The sequence below is a fragment of the Drosophila eugracilis genome, unplaced genomic scaffold (assembly GCF_018153835.1).
Source record: "Drosophila eugracilis isolate 14026-0451.02 unplaced genomic scaffold, ASM1815383v1 contig_2167, whole genome shotgun sequence".
Classification (NCBI taxonomy): Eukaryota; Metazoa; Arthropoda; class Insecta; order Diptera; family Drosophilidae; genus Drosophila; species Drosophila eugracilis.
Genome location: NW_024573052.1, coordinates 954,934 through 974,425, shown reverse-complemented (window position 1 = coordinate 974,425; position 19,492 = coordinate 954,934). Strand labels below are relative to the sequence as shown.

Here is a 19,492-nt window from a genome sequence, read left to right as displayed (position 1 = left end):
GAACCCAGTAAAACTGTCTAGTAGCTGGGTGGATAGGTCATACTCCGTGGCCTATGACTGGGAAATTTCAATAGACTTGCATCAGAAGATACCGAGATTTGGTCGTGTATGCAGTGTGAGCACCCAAGGTAGGTTACTGTTAATGGAAGATCATAAACTATTCTGTGCTTGACAGAAATTGTAATGCTTTCCCAGGAAAAGATCTATAGAGCTTAGAGAGAAACCACTTGATAATCTCATTCAAAAACTCAATTGAAAAACTCCTCAAAAGATAACAAACTCTACGAATCGAGAAAATACATACATTTCTAGCCTCACAACGAACCGCCGCATAAAGACATTTACACATGCCGCTCTGTCATAACCAAGACCATATTTGGACCGATTTCCATCTGACTTGCCAAGCCCCCCACAGATCCTCAGTCTTTCGGCTGTCTTTAGCAATCAATTAGTACGAGAAGCTTTTTGCACTCACTTTTGGCAACTGTTGCCAAATCGGAGTCGCAAATATTGCGCCACTTCGCTGCGAGGTGTAATGGCAAGCTAGTTATGACACCTGTGTGCCACCAAAAGTGGCAGCCAGCATTCGAATGGGAATCCATAAAACCAATTCCAAATCCGACTCAGAATCCGATTCCCCCCCATTGATTAGCTGACGAGATTTCGCTTTGATAGTTTGCGGTCAATGCCAACCGGCTTAGATCGCTTTTGAGCCTGACAAAAGTTCAACTTTCAAAGCACCCCGGCGAGATGTCTATTTGCCGGCTAGAAGAGGGGCCTTCATACAGATCAGGTTTATTCTTGTCGCCAGATCTGTTATTTTTTTTCAACTTTTTTCAACTCGATTTGGGACTGTTCTCGTTTTGTTCTCTTTTTGGCTTTGTTCTTTTCAATCTGATCGCCGCCTGCATATCAAGTGATTTCTTTCGCTTGGTCGCCTTAAAAGCCCCAACAAAGCAAAAAGAGACAACTCTCGAATATATCAAATAATAAATAATGTGCTAAGCTCACTCTGTGAGGGATCTACTCTTGGCGAAGTCCTTTGCTTTTCAGTGGAAGTTTGTCTCATATTTACAAATTAAAAAGGATTATTAGTCTGTTAATCTGATAATTCTTAAAAGAATAAATATAAGATCTTTGAAAACCTGTTCAGTTTTTTAAAGAAACCTTTTACCTTTTCTCCCCTACATCATCTTCAGAAATCCAAACGTAGGGCATTCAACTATCCTACTTGATCATACAGTTACTTCTTTCCCTTTTTCGGCTTTGTTTTCTTCTTCCAGTGATTGTTGTTGTTGCCATTGTTGTTTTTACCCCCCGCCTTGGTGAATGACCGTTAACATTTATGAGATCGAATTTGGAGATCGAAGTGACTTTTGGATGTGTCTGTTTCTCTTTTGGGTATCTCTTTTCTCTGACTTGCTTGTTCCATTGAGTTGTCTATGTCTGAGTGAGTTGAAGATAGCCTCCTATGGATAAGGGAGTATCAGAGATTTCTCAGGTAGATAGGCCCCAGCACCCTATATGCTTGCTTCCCACTCTACCCAATCCAAAGTGCAGTCTAGACTGCCCGTGGAATACCTTCAATTATCCAAATTGATGTGACAATTAACACTTTTGAACTTTGCAGCTGCCTGGGAATTTTGTGGACCTTTTGAGAGCTTTATTATGCCCCGTGCCTAGCCTGGAATTTGTTGCCAATAAATTATATGCAATTGGGACACTTGTTGCATACATTTATTTGCCAACCAAACTCTTGGCATGCAAATTTATTTCAATTGCATTTAATTTGTGCGGATTAGCAGACACCGCTATAAGCCTTAGGAGGAGGGGGTCCTCTTTCTTACGGGGAAGATCATGTACTGTCCGAGGGCCAACTGGCTGCCTTCCCCAATTAGATATGAGACAAGTCACAATTTATGGCGATTTATTAGCCATTTAGGTAAGTTCAGCTGGCCCTCCTCATTTGCTATTTGCATTTTTCCAAAGCTTCCTACTTATAAGCTTATAAGCTAGTAAGTAAGTAAGTAAGTAATTGATATTTTATATTAAAATATTCCAAAGTACAGAAAACCCGTATTCGAACTCTATTAAATAGCACGCAAAACCTTGAAAATAGAAACTTTTTGGTTGAAAAAATCCTCCCCCAAAAATGAAGTTCACAAGTGAACGACCTTCGTCGTTGGAAATTCCCTTTTCCGCAAAGGAAAACTTCCGCTCTTTGTGTCCTTTGTGTCGTCATCTTTTGGAATCCTTTGGCTTCCGCGAATGACGCAAAAATTTTCACGCGTAGGTCAGTTCGAGTTGAGTTTTTGAGTTCGTATTTTGAGTCGAAGTTCCTTTGCTGAGATTCGGGAAACAGGAATCAGGAAACAGGAACAAAGGACGCGGCTCTCTCGAGGATGCCTCTCTGGTTATATTTGTCAGGACACAGTTCTTTCTCTCTCGTTTTCTTTGTTTGGGTGGGAGAGATCCACCCCCAAAGGATAATGACGCAGCAGCCTGCCGAGAGCGAATTTAGCAGGAAGCAGTTTTGAATTTCAGGGTTGACCAGATTGTTTTTGTTTTAGGGGTTGTTCCACATTATTCTCTCTTTCTTCCCTCTTTTCCGCCCTGTTCCTCTAGCATTCTCTTCCGCCTTTTGTTAGCAGCATGTGGCACACGTTTCGAAATTGTTGGGAATTTACGAGAATTTTCCAAATGCAAAGCACCCGCATTAATATTTATTTCGGTTTTCTAATCCTGCCAATGACCTTGAACATCTGGCATGCAGATCTACATATATGTACAAGACGAAAAATCCAAATATAAATCCAAATAAACTTCCAAACGAAATACTTATTTTTATAAGATTTTTCCATAACTTGCAATGCTGTTGACCTCCGCGGTCAAGGCTTTTTTTTATCATTAAAAGTATTAATAACAAATATATAAAATCACATGCGGTTTTTTTCATTTTACATTGCGCAATCAGAATCAAGAGATTACAGTTCTTCAAAGACCAAAAACATAAAGACCTGTTTGATGACTTAACCCGGCCATCACTTTGAATACATTTTAAATGTCACTCACATTATTCCATTCCACTTAACACCCTAACACCTCTCAATCAACCTTCGTTCCTATCTATTTTTGAGCTAAAAAAATAGTAAAAAATAGTAGAATTTGTTTTCTTCTTTTTTCCATCTTTAAGTAAACACGGCAGAGACGTACTGAGAGGGGAGACCCAGTGATAGGAGACAGGCCAAATGTGACAGTGGAAATGCTGATAAAGAATCGACACGATGCGATTAAATGTGTTTACTAAGAACGCCTGGTCTCAGCTTGGGAACCTCTATAAGACTACAAAAAATATTCAAAATAGGGGTCATTGTATTCCCATTTTATATACAGGCCTATTAGAAATAATAATGATCTGATAGATGGTACAATTTTTAGTATACCTCATCTCTAAACTATCTTATTATTGTTTATTTTGGCCTCTTGTTGAGGCGTGGCTGTCACCGAGATCGGTGGCCAGCACGAATTAGTGTCGCATGCCCAATGATAGCGCCTCAAGGCGCTTTCAATTTAAGCAATTACCCAACTGTCCGTCCGCCTGAACTGTCCGTCTGTCCGTCTGTCCGTCCGTCTTTTAGGGGGAGTAGATGTTTTTCTAGGCCCAGGTTGCGCTCTCTTTGAGCTTAATCAATCAGCCGCAAATTGAGCTGGCTTAAATGATCTCGTTCAATTGCCAAATGAAGGAATGTCAAATCCAATTCCGATTGATTGCGTTCGCCGTTCGATCGGAGGTCACCAGATCGTCGTCGTTGTCGGCTTTCAAAAAGGCGGTCTCCGCATCGCCCTGGGAATTCGGAATTCTCAAAACTGTGTCACCGATCGCACTACTCAAGGTGGTCTTTTTGGGTCTAGAGAAGACCATCGGGGCTGTACCATTTTCGGGGTGTAGCCAATTAAAATTATACTGAGATTCGACGATTATGTATTTCTTGAAATGGTTTCTTTTTCAATTTTTCAATGAATTCACCTTACCAAGTGACCCATTCAATGGAAATATTACATTATAAGAAAGTGGGGTACACTCTTCTTGAGTGCACATCTTATTCCAACAAAAAATATGTTAACTTGTATGCTGATGTAATTAAACCAAAATGTTCAGTTTTTTTGATGAGGAGAATAGGATATCAATCTGTTCAAAGCATAATTTTGTTTATAGGGTATCAAGAAACAAGCCAAGACAAGAAACCATTAAAACCCGCTCTCTCCAAATTGCGCAAGCGTGGCTCAACGAGAGAGAGAATCAATCGATCTGTATCTGATTTACCTGCTGTTTCACTGCCAACTGTTTCCCGCTCAGTTGTCGTTTCAAATCCAGTTGGTTTCGTTCCAGCAAATACAAAACATTACTAGTTTTCTCGCTTTTTGTTTATATATTTTTGGTTTTGGTTTTGTGTTTTTGTTCTTCTCTATACTAAGTTGTGGTTTGTGTGTCAGTTTCTTGGTTACAACTTATAATTAACAAAAAAAAAGTGGTAATGTTGCTCTATCTCTCGTCTCCTCTATCATCACTTAAGCTCTGTCAGCGCCGTAAGAGGTAAGTGAGAGTGAGAAGTGCCGCTGCCACGCCCCATTCCAGTTCCAATCTTCCAGCGGCATTGCAACCGTCCGTATCACAAGTGTAAATGCAGCTTCGGTAGTCCATGCGATCGCCCTTATTTCGCACATAGTCACAGTAGTTACCCATGTCCTTTGAGCTGCAGAACCTCTTCGCTCCGATTCCGCCCTCGAAGCGGCCCACGTGCTTCACGCAAAACTGGGCGCCATGGACACTGGAACAGTTTTGGGGCTGGATGTCGGGCTCGTCGTATCGCTCGAACCATTCGCCGCACTGGAAGGGGTGCTCCGTGTCGCTAGTGTCGCAAACATAGCAATTGATCCCCGATACCGTTACCATCTGCAGGCTCATCAGGCAAAGGCAGAAGGCCAGGCTTACAAGCCAGCCATTGTGGGCGTGGTTGGGAGGCCACATGATTACGTCACACCAGCGCAATATTATGAAGACTCTGTTTAGTAAACTCAAAACAGTCAGCGTCGTCAGCAAATGCCAAGTTTATACTGGAACTGAAACGCCGCTGAGACTTCGTTCCCGTTCGTTTCGCTGGCCAAAAACAGAGAGAGAGCCAGAGCGAGAGATGAGCTGCGACTTATATTCGGCGAGTTTCAAGCCAGATTTAGAAATATCTATCCATGCCATAAGGTCAGCTTAGGTCAGCCAATCAATTTTGATGCTTTATTTTAAAGCTAGTCGATTTCAGTGGTCTAGACATCAATATCATGATAATCACCATAGGCATATTTTCAGGATTTTGACCACATAGTTGATAACAAATGAACATGATATGACCTAATATGATAAGTACGTGGCTTCAGAGTTTGGCCAGTTTAAATACTTTTGGCATCACTGGCGCTTACTTTGCTCTCTCACCTCGGGCTCTTCTTCTTCTTTGTTGTTAGCCAAACCGGTTGCCAGGCAACAGGGCTAGAGCTCTAGGGCTAGATTTATATGTATCATAAATATATCCTTGGCCGGCGCCCTGGCAGTCGCTAATCGGCAATCGCTATCGCCGGGCCCATCGGTTATCGGCTTTGACCCCACCTGAAACTTGTTGTGCAGCCAGCAACAGGTAAAAGGCACTTAGTACGTGACGCGTAGAGCATAAAAAACAAACAAACGGGCTCACACAGACCCAGAGCGTTCAGATACAGATACAAAGATACTTTGCCTTTGTTCCTCTGCTTTGTCTCCCAAGTTGATGGCTTGTGTTGGCATTTTTGGTATGCTTTCTTAGGTGGTTTTACCATACACTCACCCAAAATGGGTATTACGATTATTGCATTAGGTTTGTATTTATGATTTATATTCTTTTCCTTAAAAATGTTTTAAGGTTAGAAATTGACTATATAGAATCTTAAAATTATCAAAAGATAATCAATACCCTAAAGATCTCCATATATACGACTGGGAAAACACATGCGTAGTCCAATATTTTTGTATCGAACTCTTTAGGGTGTATCAAGATTCGAATCCCCAGAGTGCCCTCACATTCTTGTTTCATTTTCGTGGAGTGGGCAACTCCAAACCAAAACGAGGGCATTCAACTTCTTTTTGCGTTTCTCCTACTGCTTCTTCGACTCGAGAATCTTCGGGAAGAGAGAGCGAGACCGGGAGCATTGTCAACCGATCAAGTATACCAGTACCCCACCACCCATTGGCCAGCACACGAAAAAGCCAAGCCAAGCCAAGCCCACGACTTGGTAATTGAAAGCCAAGCGGGTTTTCTCGTTTTGGGCCGATATATACTTAGTTATACATCCAGTATCTTCAGTATTCAGTATCGAAGTGGCCAAGATTGGAATGCTGCCAGAAGGTAAGCAATTTCACATTATAACCGACCATTCGGCATTGAGTCATTGCGATCCGCACTTGCGCCCTCGTGTTTCCACCTCATTACAATCCCAAGTCGGGGTTCCTCTGAACATGATTTTCATTGGTCATTAACGATCAGAAAAATGCTTGTTCTTCAGGGGATCGGTAGTAGATAGAAGGAGGGGAAAAAGTCAAGTGCTATATGAGTAGACTGGGAGATCGCTTAGACGTTTAAATGTTTCTAAGATCGTTTTTCGGTTATTTTAATGGATCTATCTTGAGAATTTTGGTTGGAATGCGAGGGTAGGCCTCTTGAAGATAAGTCAATGTACTTTTCATGTTTGTCAAATCGATCACTTTATGATCATTTAGAAGGCAATGCTGGGCTTGCATACATAAAAAATTGAAGAGGTGCCAAAGGTCAATTAAGCGAAATGAAGAAATATGTTGGAAGAAATTAATCAGCTAGTGATATGGTTAGGCCTTTAAACATACTTGTATGTGACTATTACGACTACTGTAGGTTTACAATCTTCAGTACAGATTCTCAAATCTTAAGGTACAATTATACTTTTGGATACTAAGTAAGGTTTTTTCGATCATTTCCTTGAAATTACTCTTCTTCAGAAACTTTAACGATCGTGCTGGGGATCTTTATTCTTCGTGCTAATTTCCCTCTAAAAGTAGCCCTATTTATAGCACCTCCAGCCTGCCTGATGAATTCCAGTACCACGGACATTGACGATCTCCGTTTACTCGAAAACATATGCCAGGTCTCGCTCTATTTATAGAACCCTTACGGGATGCTGGGTTCCGCCGACCCACCCTTTGCCTTCAAGTATTTTCCAGAAGACTCCTTTTGATCGTCGATCGTGCAACGTTCAGCGAATTGTTTTTATACTTGTTCGATAATGTAGGCAGGGTACACAAGGGGAAAAGGTATATATTTTCCATAATACTTTATGATCTAACATTGAGTTAACTTTGAGTTATTCCTTTCACGATCTTTGATCGTATTTTTCTCTGTGTACAAAAAGCCAGACATAAAAGGAGGCTGCAACCCCCCTCTATACCAACCCCCTTATTTCACTCGTTTTTGTGCTCTCTCTCTCTGCCCCATCCCCTTTTCTCTTCTCTTTTAAGGAAGCAACTCAAAAAGGAAGTTGCAAAAACAGGAGCAGCTGCTGCGAAAAATGAGATTTGCACAAATGAGAAAGCGAGTTTCGCGTACGTAAAGAGAGTTTTTACCACTAAAGAGAGAGAGAGATGGTTTTTGGTTTGAAGGAGGGTCCATGGCGAGACACACTGAGATAAATATAAATCAACGTTCGTGCTCCTGCTCACGTACATACACATGTCCGCCGATATCGATACCAACGATACCTGGTTCGAGTACTTTTATGGCCGCGGCCAGAGGGCAGGGATAAGGGGGCGTGTGGTTAATGGACCGATTGCGACAGACGTGACACTTGGCCAAGTGAAAGGTACCACCAATGATACCTTTGTCCGCATGTTTTCGGCATTTCGTGTGGGTACAGTTTGTATGAAGAGCATATATGTTTGCTGACATTTAATTGCACATGTGCGACTCGATTTAAGTGTAAATATCAAACAGAGGCAGACAGAGTCAAGAACAAACATTATCCTACGTTTCAGACTCGCAGAGCTATCACTATTGATAATGCCATTAACTTTTATGCTCAAAATATAGGATATACGGACAACTCTCTTAAACGGACAACTGTTATCAAAGGTTATAGGTATATACTATATAGCTTTTCGATCACTCCTTTTTGAAGTTAATATTCTAAGAGTGTGTAGTTCTAGTCGTCTTTCCAAAATCTCAGGCTTTTGTAAGACCCGCTCACAAAGCTACAATTCGAGCTCCATTTACTCGCTTCTCATGTCCGTGGCAATGACAACGCACTTAACATTTTTCCCTACCTCTTGACTTTTTTTTTTATTTTTGGGGGTTTTGATTTCTTTTTGTATGCCCGAAAGTGCGCAGTTTATTGTGGGCCCATAAAAAGGCCATGTCAAGACGAGCGAGCCCGAAAAAAACCTTAATTTAAAATTAAAAGCAACACGAACTCGCCGCATGATACAATGGAGATGGAGATAGGGATAGGGATGGTATGGGGACACGACCGATTTCTTTAGGGCCGAAACGTAAGACAAAACCAGCTAAAAGGGCGGGGGAATCCAGGCCGAAATGCGGTTGCAATGCCAAAAGCACTCCCCACACACCCTGGCATTTGTCGTATAAAGACATACATAACTGTAATTTGAGATCAGACCATATATTATTGAGGGGCATAATGGTTGGTTTGGCCAATTGACTAACTGACTCAATGCCTGACTGACAGACCGAGCGCACACGCCGAAAGATTTAGTCAACAGTCGGATCCGATATCACTCGGTTTTCGACGCCAAACACGTTCTTGCCGAGATCTATCAAGGCATCCCGAGAAACCCATGCTGAGACAAGGAAAATTCAATTCGCAATTCAGTATAAAATAAACAAACGAGTCCAGACGGGATCTTAAGATCTATTATACAATTCCAAAACATGATTTACCATTATAAAGAACTCTTACATGTTGTACATACTTTCGAAGGCTTTTAATCAAATATTACGACCATCCATCAATCAGTTATAATTATTTAACGATCATTATATGAGTTATGATCTTTGACGCTTTGGAATTTTTACAATCAGTTGGAATTGAAAGTTTCTCTTTTCATGTTAATAAATGCTTTGTGTATTCATAAATCGTTTCCAAAATCAGGTTTATTTTGAATAATGCATCTTTAATTTTTGGATGAGCTCACTTCTTGGACCAGTTCCTAGACCATTTCTTCCTCCACTTCTATGCAGTTATAAGAAATTGGTATATTTTGAGAGCTACATACGTATATTAAATCTACTTTTCAAGACCTCTAGTATATTTTTCGCGGAGTGTGATTTACTTTTTTTGTTACTTTTTAGAAACATCTTTTATTACCTTTCCAAGATCATATGAAAACCCCTTAGACCATTTCTCGCAGTGCAGATATTGAGAATTTCAAGTTTTTCCTTACCTTTTCGTAAGCCAAACAAAAAGGGCCAAAACGAACGAAAATAAGTGAAGAAAAAACAAAATTGGAGTCAGCCAAGCAGGAAAAGAAGTCGAGTTAAGTAATGGAAATAAGAAAGGGGGCTCAGTCTTTTGCAGAGGGGTTGGAAAAAGTATATCTCCTGGGCAATTGCTGCTCCAATTTTAGTTCATTGTTAGCGATCAGTTTAATTTAAGGCTTAATTCGTTTAAATAAACAAATGTGGAGAGCGGTGGCAGGAGAGTGGCCACAAAAGAGAGAGTTTCAAAAAAGAGAGTATTAAAAACAGAAACTGAAATGCCTCTCTGCGTTTGCACTCTCTGTTCGCCAGCAGCTGTTTCGAGTGAGCGAGCAAACGAGAGAGCACGGCTTGAAAATGGAGAGCGGAATGGCGCGGAATGGGATATGGAATGAGAATGGAATGGGTTTTGAGTTTTGCTGTGAAATTTGAAAACCAAGCGGCAGTCGACGGCGACGGCGACAGCGTGCTACAAAAGCCATTGCGAGCGTCTACGCGGCGCTCGAAAAAAACACAGGAAAATTACAAAAAAAAAACGTTCGAAAATCACAAGAAACACCCAGCGAAAATCTAAAAGGAATCCCCATATACGATATAGGAAGTACGAGCAGACAGTTCTCTAAAAACTAAACTACATCTTACTTTTTTTTGAGAATTACCGTTTTGCGTTGGTTATTTTTTGCAGTGAGTGTGTGTGCGCGGTTTTTTGTATTTTGAAAACAGATTTTTGGAAAATAAATTGATTCAAGGCATTGATTTGCTGCATTCAGTACCTGTTCCATGCAAATTCTACGGCCACCTGGCAGCTGATTCGAAAAATAAAACAAAAAATAAGAAGAAGAAGAAGAAGAAGCAGTCCCAAAACAAACACACGCAAGCCATGCTGTGACAAAAAAATCTTACAATAAACCCAAGAAAACGAAAACGAGAAAGCCAGAAGAAGAAGAGCCTAAAAAGACAACGGAATTCTGCGTAAGTTTATCATCACACGAATATATTTAAAAAAAAAAACCAATACAAACTAGTGAAAAATATAAGAATGCATTCCTCATCTCGCCAACGAAAGCTGTCTAAGTAAGAGAAGAAGCTTTCGAGCCGAGCTTTCGAATAACACCGTTGACTTCTGAAGAACGAGAAAGCCCAGCTGGGCGACAGGGACAGAGGTATAGACGTCCAAATTAGTTGTATAACTATAGTATAATCTCCCGAGATTAAGCGAGATGCCAGCCTTGGAGCGTTACTTTGATTAAGGCCCATTTGAGCCAATTGGATTTGATCAGAGGTTGACAGAAGTCAGCTGATACCAATTCTTTGCCATTAAGTTTGGCTCTCAAATGGCTATTGTACAGAGTATCATTTATGCTAGCAGTTCTTAACACCAAACAGAAGTTTCTGTTTATGAGAAAAATACTTGACTTAACAGATTCTTCTGTAGCACCTGAAAGATCTTTAAAACTGATATTGCGAAAACAATCATAGACATTGTCTAGTAGTATTTCTCTTGATAATGATCAGCATTATTTCATCTTGTAATGATGGAAGTATAGTTTCCACAGTTTATAATTTCAAACTGAAAGATCTGAAGTTTAAAGATGATAAGTAACTCTTTTAAAGTTGTCTTAAAATGAAAACAACCTTTGTTGTTCTTCTTAATTCTCAGATTTTCCTTAGCTCTGATGGACCTCTCTTTTTCCTGCCTGCTTTTCATTTCCTCTTTGATGTACCTCTTATTAGCTCCCCCTTTCCCATGATCCCCTCACCTGTATCCCCCCTCTTTTCTTTCGTTTCCTCATTATTTTCCATGAAACTTCCCGCTTCATCATTTTTCGTGTTTTATGTACACAGAAAAAAACTTCACACAGCAAGGCCATATAATTTAGATATATTCTGAACTTTTTTGATAGATGCTTAAGGTGATGATTCCGATTTCTATATATCCCTTATTCTACAAACCTATAACTTTTATAATACCCAAAACAAGGAGTTATCATAGTTTTTTGTCGTGTATCGGCTTACCTCAGAAGTAGCCAGTCTGACGGGTTCGGCGACATCTATGGCATCTCTCCTCTTGGCATCCCAAAGATGACAGACCCCCCCTCCACCTGGCCCACCCCTTCCCCATCTACACATTCTTGCCCCCGTCCAAACGGAAATGGTCAATTTAAGTGACGCAGAACAGTGGCGACTCATTGTTTTTGAGCATGTGTCTCCAATCAGGGAATCAAATGGGGGAGGAGCACGTTCTAGTGGGAACCGTATACTCTATACCCTCTGACTACCTTTACTACCTTTCTTTCCCACTCTTGGTTGCCGTATCCCTATTATGAGCACGCTATGTTGTGGTTTCTCCATTCTAACGATCCCAACCTATCCGATCCTCCCTAAGTTGCATGCTAAGTTACTAGCCGCAGAAGTGGATGACCAAAAAGGTTTTGTTCTGGGCCAGCTGCCGCGTAAATAGATCGCTAGCGATGACAGCGTGAGGCGATAACTATCGATCTTGTTGTTGTGTTTCTTTAACCATTTTTACTATAAGAACCTTTTAATAAAAGTTTGAAACTGGTTATCAAATTTGCTTACGTTTCCAAATAAGCTTTATGAGCCATCTTCTTTGAGACACCTTACCACGGCTTTAGCCATAGCCATATCCCTATATTAGCCATATCCTGTCCGTGAGTCGTGACTCTTTTCGATGTCACCCCTAGTGATTCGCACACACGCACACCCGAAGGGCAACTTCCGCTCTGGTGACCAGCTGCTAACCGAAACCGAACAAAAACCCAATAAAACAACACCAGGCAAACCCTAATGAAAATGAATCAACCCAGCTCGCTGTACAGTCGAATGCAATTAAGCTGACGTCACAACTTCAAGAGACAGACTCCCACAGAAAAAAAAACAACAACAACCACTCAGATTCCAACTGCAATTGCACTTGCAATTGCCATTGCAATTGCTGTTGCTGTTGCCGTTGCAGTTCTCGTGCGCTGTTTGTATTCATGTTAAGGTTAAGCATGTTAAAGCTTTTAGAAGACCCGACATTTGCAATAGCAAACTAAACGACTAAATAAATTTGCTGAGTGAAACAGTCACTAAAAATTATGAAAGCGAAGGGCTAGTTAGCTACACGTTTTCTCTTTTCCACTTCAAATGTCAGGTTTTTGCTGTTTCTGAGAGATGTTTCTTAATTAGGAAAACTGCATAAATTGGTATTTTGAAGTTACATAACTTTGTTAAGGAAATCATTGCACATCCCCCTCTTTTTAGGGTGTTCCAAAAAAAGGTGATTGTCAAGCGGCGGCACGTATATAACATTAATGCAGCTGCGACGACCTTTTAGCAAAACAATTGCCAGAGCTGACACCTAAAACTAGCCTCCCCCCTTTTTGAAACCGAAACAAATTGCAATTTGCACGGCGAAAATTCCACAAAATCCGCGACTATCAACTTCTGGCTGGCAACACTTGCAGTCCATGGTCCCCACGGCCTTGGCAATGAAAATGCCTAGGAAAACCGAAAGAAAATCAACAACAACAAGTGCCAACTGCATGTGTGTTGAAATGTGGAAATGGTAGGGATGGCAGGAGGATGTGGGCGGTGGGCGGAGGGCCATTGTTTATTTGACTGCAACTTCAAAAGCAAAAGCCAAAGCCAGCGAAGCGTTGAGGGGGCTATGACAAAGGGGTGCGACGGGAAGGAGCCAATTTATGTACGGACTGGGCTAATAGAGGGGTTTGAGGGGGCCAACATCTCGTGAAGTTTGCTTACGTTTTTAGTGTTTCATCAAAAATCGGAATTTGTTGTTCGATTGGAATTTTTATTAGGAATTTATTGGTGTAGAAAGGTCCATATTTGAACTACTTTACGCAATGTTTTGGAAGAAATAATTATAATTATTATCCCAAAAATGGGGATTACGAATTTTGACCCAAATTTTCAATATTTTTATCGAGTTTTTGACTCTAACTTCGCCCAAATCAGACGCTTAGCTAAAAGAGTGACTGTTTTGTGAATCTAACAACCAACAGTAACTTTCCTCATCATTCGTTTGGTGATTTTTGGATTTTTAATTTTGGCCCAAATTTCGATTTTTCTGTAAGGGGTAACATCATCAATTGTTACTAAAAATGTCTAAAATGTGACTTTTCAAACTATGAATGCAGTTTTCTTGGAAATCAAAATACGAGCTTATTGAGGTATTACATTCCATATTTGAACCAATATTGGCTGAGTTATGAGAAGAATTCTACCAATTTGTAGGGTAAAAAGGGATAAATCGGATTTTAAATTTCCTATAAGGGGTAACATCATCAAATTTGGCTAAAAATGGACAAAATCAAGATTTTTAGCTGCGAATGCAGTTTTGTTGGAAATTTAAAAACGAATCCAACGAGGTATGGCATTCCACATTTGGACCATCATTGACTTAGTTATGAGCCTAAAACTGTCATTCTGAGGGGAAAATCGGGATAAACAGAATTTCAAATTTCGATAAGGGGTAAAACACCATCTTTTCTTGCGAAAAATGGCTTAAATTTTACATTTTAAACTGTGAATACAGTTTTGTTGGAATTTCAATTACGAGCTCATTGATATATGACATTCTATATTTGGACCACTTTTGAGTTTGTGGTGGGAAGATTTCTGATTATTAAGAAGCAAAAATCGGGATTATGATTTCTGACAGAAAATGCAGCCTTGTTTTATCTGCTTTATACCTATAACTTGGTCAAAACAAGACGCACAGCTAAAATGAAGACTGTTTTGTGAAGCTAACGACCACAAGAAACTTTCCCTATCATTCGTTTGATGATTTTGGGAATTTGATTTTTTGGTAATTTTTTGATTTTTTTGTAAGGGGTAAGTAACATCATCAAAATTTATGAAAATGTTGAAAATTTTTACATTTCAAGGTGGGAATCCAGTTTTGTTAAAAATCAAATTACGAGCTCAACGAGGTATTCCATTCTATATTCTGACCATTATTGGCTAAGTTATGGACATAACACTGTCACCTTTGGGGGGAAAAACCTTGGTTTTGCAAGTTTTGAAAATTTTGTATTTTTGATAAAGGCTAACATTAGCATTGTTTTGTCCAAAAACAGGATTAGGACCTTTGAAATAAACACCTTTCATTAGTCATTAAATTAGGTTGATAGGCAATTTAGTGAAAAACTGTAGGAATGGACTGAATGTCGAGGAGAAGACTCTCCGCAAGACAAAGAACCCGCAACGATTTAACATAATTGAGACGGGGTCTCCCAGTGGCGCTTGGGTCAAATGCGTTGCACAAAGATCGCGAGAGGAGCCAGAGCCACTGGAGGTGCATTGCCCCCAGATAGATAGATAGTATATAGTACCCGGGCAGAAGAAAGAACCTAAAGCCAAGCCCGAGCCCGGAGTGGTCTCGGATGCCAGTGGGCCACACAGGCAAGTGGAGCAAATGGCAATTGGCTATTTAAATGGCGCATCAATTTTCCCAGCTGACAGAGAGACAGAGAGAGAGAGAGAGGGCTGAGCTGAGCTGTATGTATCTTTAATTGAAATTGAAACCGTCTCAAGATTCTATTAGTTGATGTTGATTTATGCCAAAATACTCACGCTCTGCGCATTTATCAATCAGAAGCCCAGACCTACACATTTCGGCGAACTTCAATTGCTAGGTGTTGCTTGTCGCCTCCAATCAGCGATGTGTACTTTCCCCCTAACCGAGATAGCAGTCTAGTGTTTGCCTAGTTTACCTACACAGTAAATAAATTAGATGCAATGAATATCAATTTGATTTTGTTCTATTAAAGGGAAATCTAAAAATAAAACTGATCTATTTATTTTTATTTACTTCCAGTTGATATGCATCGAAGGTTGAAGGGCAAGAGAACTCGCAACAAGTCAAGAACCGGCAAGAGAAAGTTAAAAGCACGCCTAGCCTAACAGGGTTTATCCTCTTTTGAGAGGACCAACGACACTGCCGACGGAGGAGACGAGAGAAGCTCCCAAAGATCAGGAGAAGAATCCTGCTGATTCACCCACCGAGACCCAAACTGTGCCAAGATGTATAAGTTGCTGGGTAGCCTGAAGAGCTACCTCAAATGGCAGGACATCCAGACGGACAACGCCGTCTTCCGGCTGCACAACTCCTTCACCACGGTGCTCCTGCTCACCTGCAGTCTGATCATCACCGCCACCCAATATGTTGGCCAGCCGATCAGCTGCATTGTCAGTGGCGTTCCGCCGCACGTGGTCAACACGTTCTGCTGGATCCACAGTACCTTCACCATGCCGGACGCTTTCCGTAGACAGGTGAGTCTAGGATAGAAAGATTGGGTCTTTAGACTTGCCCCACTATCCTCCCCCCTTTAGTTTAAGCCTTCCTCTTTGGGCACTTCCTCTTTGATCCAGATTGAGAATAATTAAAATTGTTTTCCCATCTACTGCAGAGCCCCTTCAATCCCATCCCCCTTCATTATTCTTAGCTTTGTGTTGTTTTTTTTTGCTTTTTGCCTGCCTGTCAAGTTTTCTGTACGCGGGACACGTCCGGCCCTTTGGATAAACGAAGGTATACGATGATATGTGGTGTGTGTAGTACACACACATAATTCATGCCCGGCCTATAAAGCAATTATAAACTGGGCGTTGTCTGCTTCTTCCTCCTTTCTGCTGCGGGCTGCGATTTCTACAATCGCTTGTAGTAGTGGGAAAAATACAAAAACAAAAACAAAACCCAAAACACCAAAACCAAAAAAAACCGAAATTGAATTCTCCACGGGTGGAACTCCAGTGTCCCCTAACACTGCAAGAAAATCTTTAGATCAGAGATCAATTTAAGAAGCTCAAAGTCACTTTTATTCTCTTAGGATAAGATCTATATCAAGATGATCCCCAACTCAAGATCACATTACTATCATATCATATTTGTACGAGTATGTTTACAATATCTTAACACCCCTCATTTTCTTTCGGTGCGTAGCTCATGTGGGGGATTGGCTCATATTTCATGCCAGGCAGGAAACAGCCTGATAACTCCCTACTCCACGATTTCGTGGAAATATATTTCGTTTTTGGCAGTTTAACCGATCAAATTACCTGCCAAGTCGCACTAACTAACTAACTTAGTAAACGGAGCGGAGTGAGTGGGCGGAATAAATCAGGGAAACCATGCGGGGCCTCTAAGAGGTGACAGGTCGCGTCTAGGTTACAGGCCTAATCTTACTAAATATTGTAGACTAACAATTCTTGATCATTTCTTATGCTTGCAGGTTGGTCGTGAGGTTGCTCATCCCGGTGTGGCCAATGATTTCGGCGATGAGGATGCCAAGAAGTACTACACCTACTACCAGTGGGTCTGCTTCGTCCTCTTCTTCCAGGTAAGTGTTTCACTTTCCCCTTGAGTAAGTCCTCACATGAACTTGATAATAACAGTCAGCAATTATCGCCTCTGTATGACATGAGTACTTAGATTTTGACACCTTTCGATTGTTTGTTTTTGAAGATTAAGATCTCCTGAAGGTTCCCCTAATTTCTTTCTCTGCACTGATGTGTCCACGTTGCTTGTGGTCTCGATTCGCCGAGGCAGAGGCAATCGCTCCAATTAAGTTCAATTGAAAGCGTGGCATGCGTGGCTATATATGGGGAGCTATAGGGGAGTGCTACATACACTGAGAGGAATTTACACAAGATTAGTGTTAGGTCAATCCACCTCATCAGCAAACTCTTTACTACTAAAGAACATCTTGATTGACTGCCATTTCTTACTGTGTACTTTGACTGGTGTCTGTGATCGACTGGGCCTGGGCTATGGGTCATTGTATTGCCCAAGAGACGGAAACAAATGAGGAAAGCTCTTCGAACTTGTGAAATACCAAATATAATTAATGACTTGCTAAACAGCACGGGCAACACCAGCCAACAGTGGCAATTACAAAAGCAGCAACTTCAACAGCAATGTGTCAATTGCTTCGACAGATTCCAATACAAAATGTTTGCTGAAACAGATCCCTGCTCTATTGCCATGTGTTTTCCTACTATAAATAAAAAGTTGTCTATTAACTACGGTAAATGTTTATATTTGCTTTAGGCCATGGCCTGCTATACGCCCAAGTTCCTGTGGAACAAGTTCGAGGGCGGCCTCATGCGCATGATTGTGATGGGCCTGAATATCACGATCTGCACCCGCGAGGAGAAGGAGGCGAAACGCGATGCCCTGCTGGACTATCTGATCAAGCACGTTAAGGTAAGTGATAGGCCTATCAACTATCCAACTGATTCCCAGACTGATTGAATTTCTATGTACCCCCAAAATAGCGCCATAAGCTGTACGCCATTCGTTATTGGGCCTGCGAGGTTCTCTGCTGCATTAACATTATCGTACAGATGTATCTGATGAATCGCTTTTTCGACGGCGAGTTCCTCTCGTACGGCACCAATATAATGAAACTGTCGGATGTTCCGCAGGAGCAAAGGGTGGATCCCATGGTCTATGTCTTCCCCCGGGTCACCAAGTGCACCTTCCACAAGTATGGTGCCTCCGGTTCGCTCCAGAAGCACGACTCCCTCTGCATCCTGCCGCTGAACATTGTGAACGAGAAGACCTACGTGTTTATCTGGTTTTGGTTCTGGATTCTGCTCGTCCTGCTCATCGGACTGATAGTGTTCCGGTAAGAGGCAAAGCAAGCTACCAAAACTAGACATTTAACAGCACTTAAAATGGTTTCTTAAAATCTTTAAAATGTATCTTTTGCAGTGGCTGCATCATCTTCATGCCGAAATTCCGGCCTCGCCTACTGAACGCCCGCAACCGAATGATTCCGATGGAGATCTGTCGTTCGCTGTCCCGGAAACTGGACATTGGCGACTGGTGGCTCATCTATATGCTGGGCCGCAATCTCGACCCCGTCATCTACAAGGACGTGATGAGCGAGTTTGCCAAGCAGGTGGAGCCCTCCAAGCACGACCGTGCCAAGTAGACCCCCAGAACCAGTAACGAGATGCCCCGATATGCCCTATGATATATCAAGTACCCTGCCTACAAGTCCCCCATCATATTTTGTCCGAAACTGAAAGCCCCAAATTCCAAATTCTATTTTGGATTATTTTTTATTTTTATTTAGCACAAATCATACTACTTAGTTGAAACTAAATACCAGGACAGAGCCATGCCCCGACGCCCCTTTGGTAGTTCTGTGATTAAGCCCTGACCCTTGAACCTCTCCCTCTGCCTTCTCCCACTCCCAAACCCCCCCTAAGCTATCATTAACATGAATTAATCAATGATCACAACTCGAATCGCTTGGCAGAAAAGACAATCCCTTTTATTTTATTTTGATTTTTTTGATTTGATTTTCCATCAATTATAACAAGACAAAAACCAACAACAAAAACAAAAATGAGATGAGATTTTCCTTGTGTTTTTTTTTGCAAACAAAATCATTTTTTTTCCTAATTTTAAAATCTAATTTAATGCCTAGTTCTTATTTATAAATAGACATCGTAAAACAAGAAATTGAATCCCCCCAAAAGAAATCAGAAGAGATCATATTTTTGCACGAGATGATGGCGTAATGTTTGGACGCTTCGGAAGAAACCGATAATATAATAACAAATAAATATTGCTTTGAGTCTTTCATATAATACTAATGTCTAGATTTCCATCGGAAGCGTTTGAAACATATGAATAGTTTTTTTTTGGGGAAAACTGAAGAGAATAAAATGCGCTATGTTAAGTTTATTGTGTAGTTTTAGGCGAAAATTGCTAAGGTTTTATATGAAACTAAAATATGATATAAAATAAAAATCTTTTTACAACTGGCGAAAATTTAAATGTGTACTTTTTGCTTCAAAATTAAATACATTTCCAAATGAAAATCAAAATGGAAAACTTGTCAATGGAATTTTAAACAGACGTCTCTACTAACCGCCCACATGGTTTATGGAAACGCTAAGAGCTTAGCAAA

General features: G+C 40.9%; 2 protein-coding genes across 3 annotated transcripts; one reads left to right on the top strand and one right to left on the bottom strand.

Moving 5' to 3' along the window:
- Positions 1-4,410: 4,410 nt before the first annotated feature.
- Positions 4,411-5,133, bottom strand: LOC108103663 (U-scoloptoxin(05)-Sm1a). The gene has a single exon (XM_017209220.2). It carries the CDS (start codon positions 5,027-5,029, stop codon positions 4,580-4,582), a length of 450 nt encoding a protein of 149 aa, XP_017064709.1. The 5' UTR covers positions 5,030-5,133; the 3' UTR covers positions 4,411-4,579.
- Positions 5,134-9,965: 4,832 nt separating this feature from the next.
- Positions 9,966-19,353, top strand: LOC108103708 (innexin inx1). Of its 2 annotated transcripts, XM_017209305.2 has the most exons (7): positions 9,966-10,143; positions 10,228-10,514; positions 15,388-15,842; positions 16,799-16,906; positions 17,617-17,772; positions 17,844-18,196; positions 18,283-19,353. In XM_017209305.2, exons 3-7 carry the CDS (start codon positions 15,594-15,596, stop codon positions 18,503-18,505), a joined length of 1,089 nt encoding a protein of 362 aa, XP_017064794.1. In that variant the 5' UTR covers positions 9,966-10,143; positions 10,228-10,514; positions 15,388-15,593; the 3' UTR covers positions 18,506-19,353. The 2 variants fall into 2 exon arrangements, with proteins under 2 accessions (XP_017064794.1, XP_017064793.1); XM_017209304.2 differs by having other exon boundaries at positions 9,966-10,514.
- Positions 19,354-19,492: the final 139 nt, after the last annotated feature.

Excerpts from the sequence above, each read along its gene's own strand:
- LOC108103708 (XM_017209305.2), top strand. The coding sequence starts at position 15,594 with ATGTATAAGTTGCTGGGTAGCCTGAAGAGCTACCTCAAATGGCAGGAC. Across the intron at positions 15,843-16,798 it reads CGGACGCTTTCCGTAGACAG|GTTGGTCGTGAGGTTGCTCA; the intron begins GTGAGTCTAGGA and ends TTATGCTTGCAG. Across the intron at positions 16,907-17,616 it reads GCTTCGTCCTCTTCTTCCAG|GCCATGGCCTGCTATACGCC; the intron begins GTAAGTGTTTCA and ends TATTTGCTTTAG.
- LOC108103663 (XM_017209220.2), bottom strand. The coding sequence starts at position 5,029 with ATGTGGCCTCCCAACCACGCCCACAATGGCTGGCTTGTAAGCCTGGCC.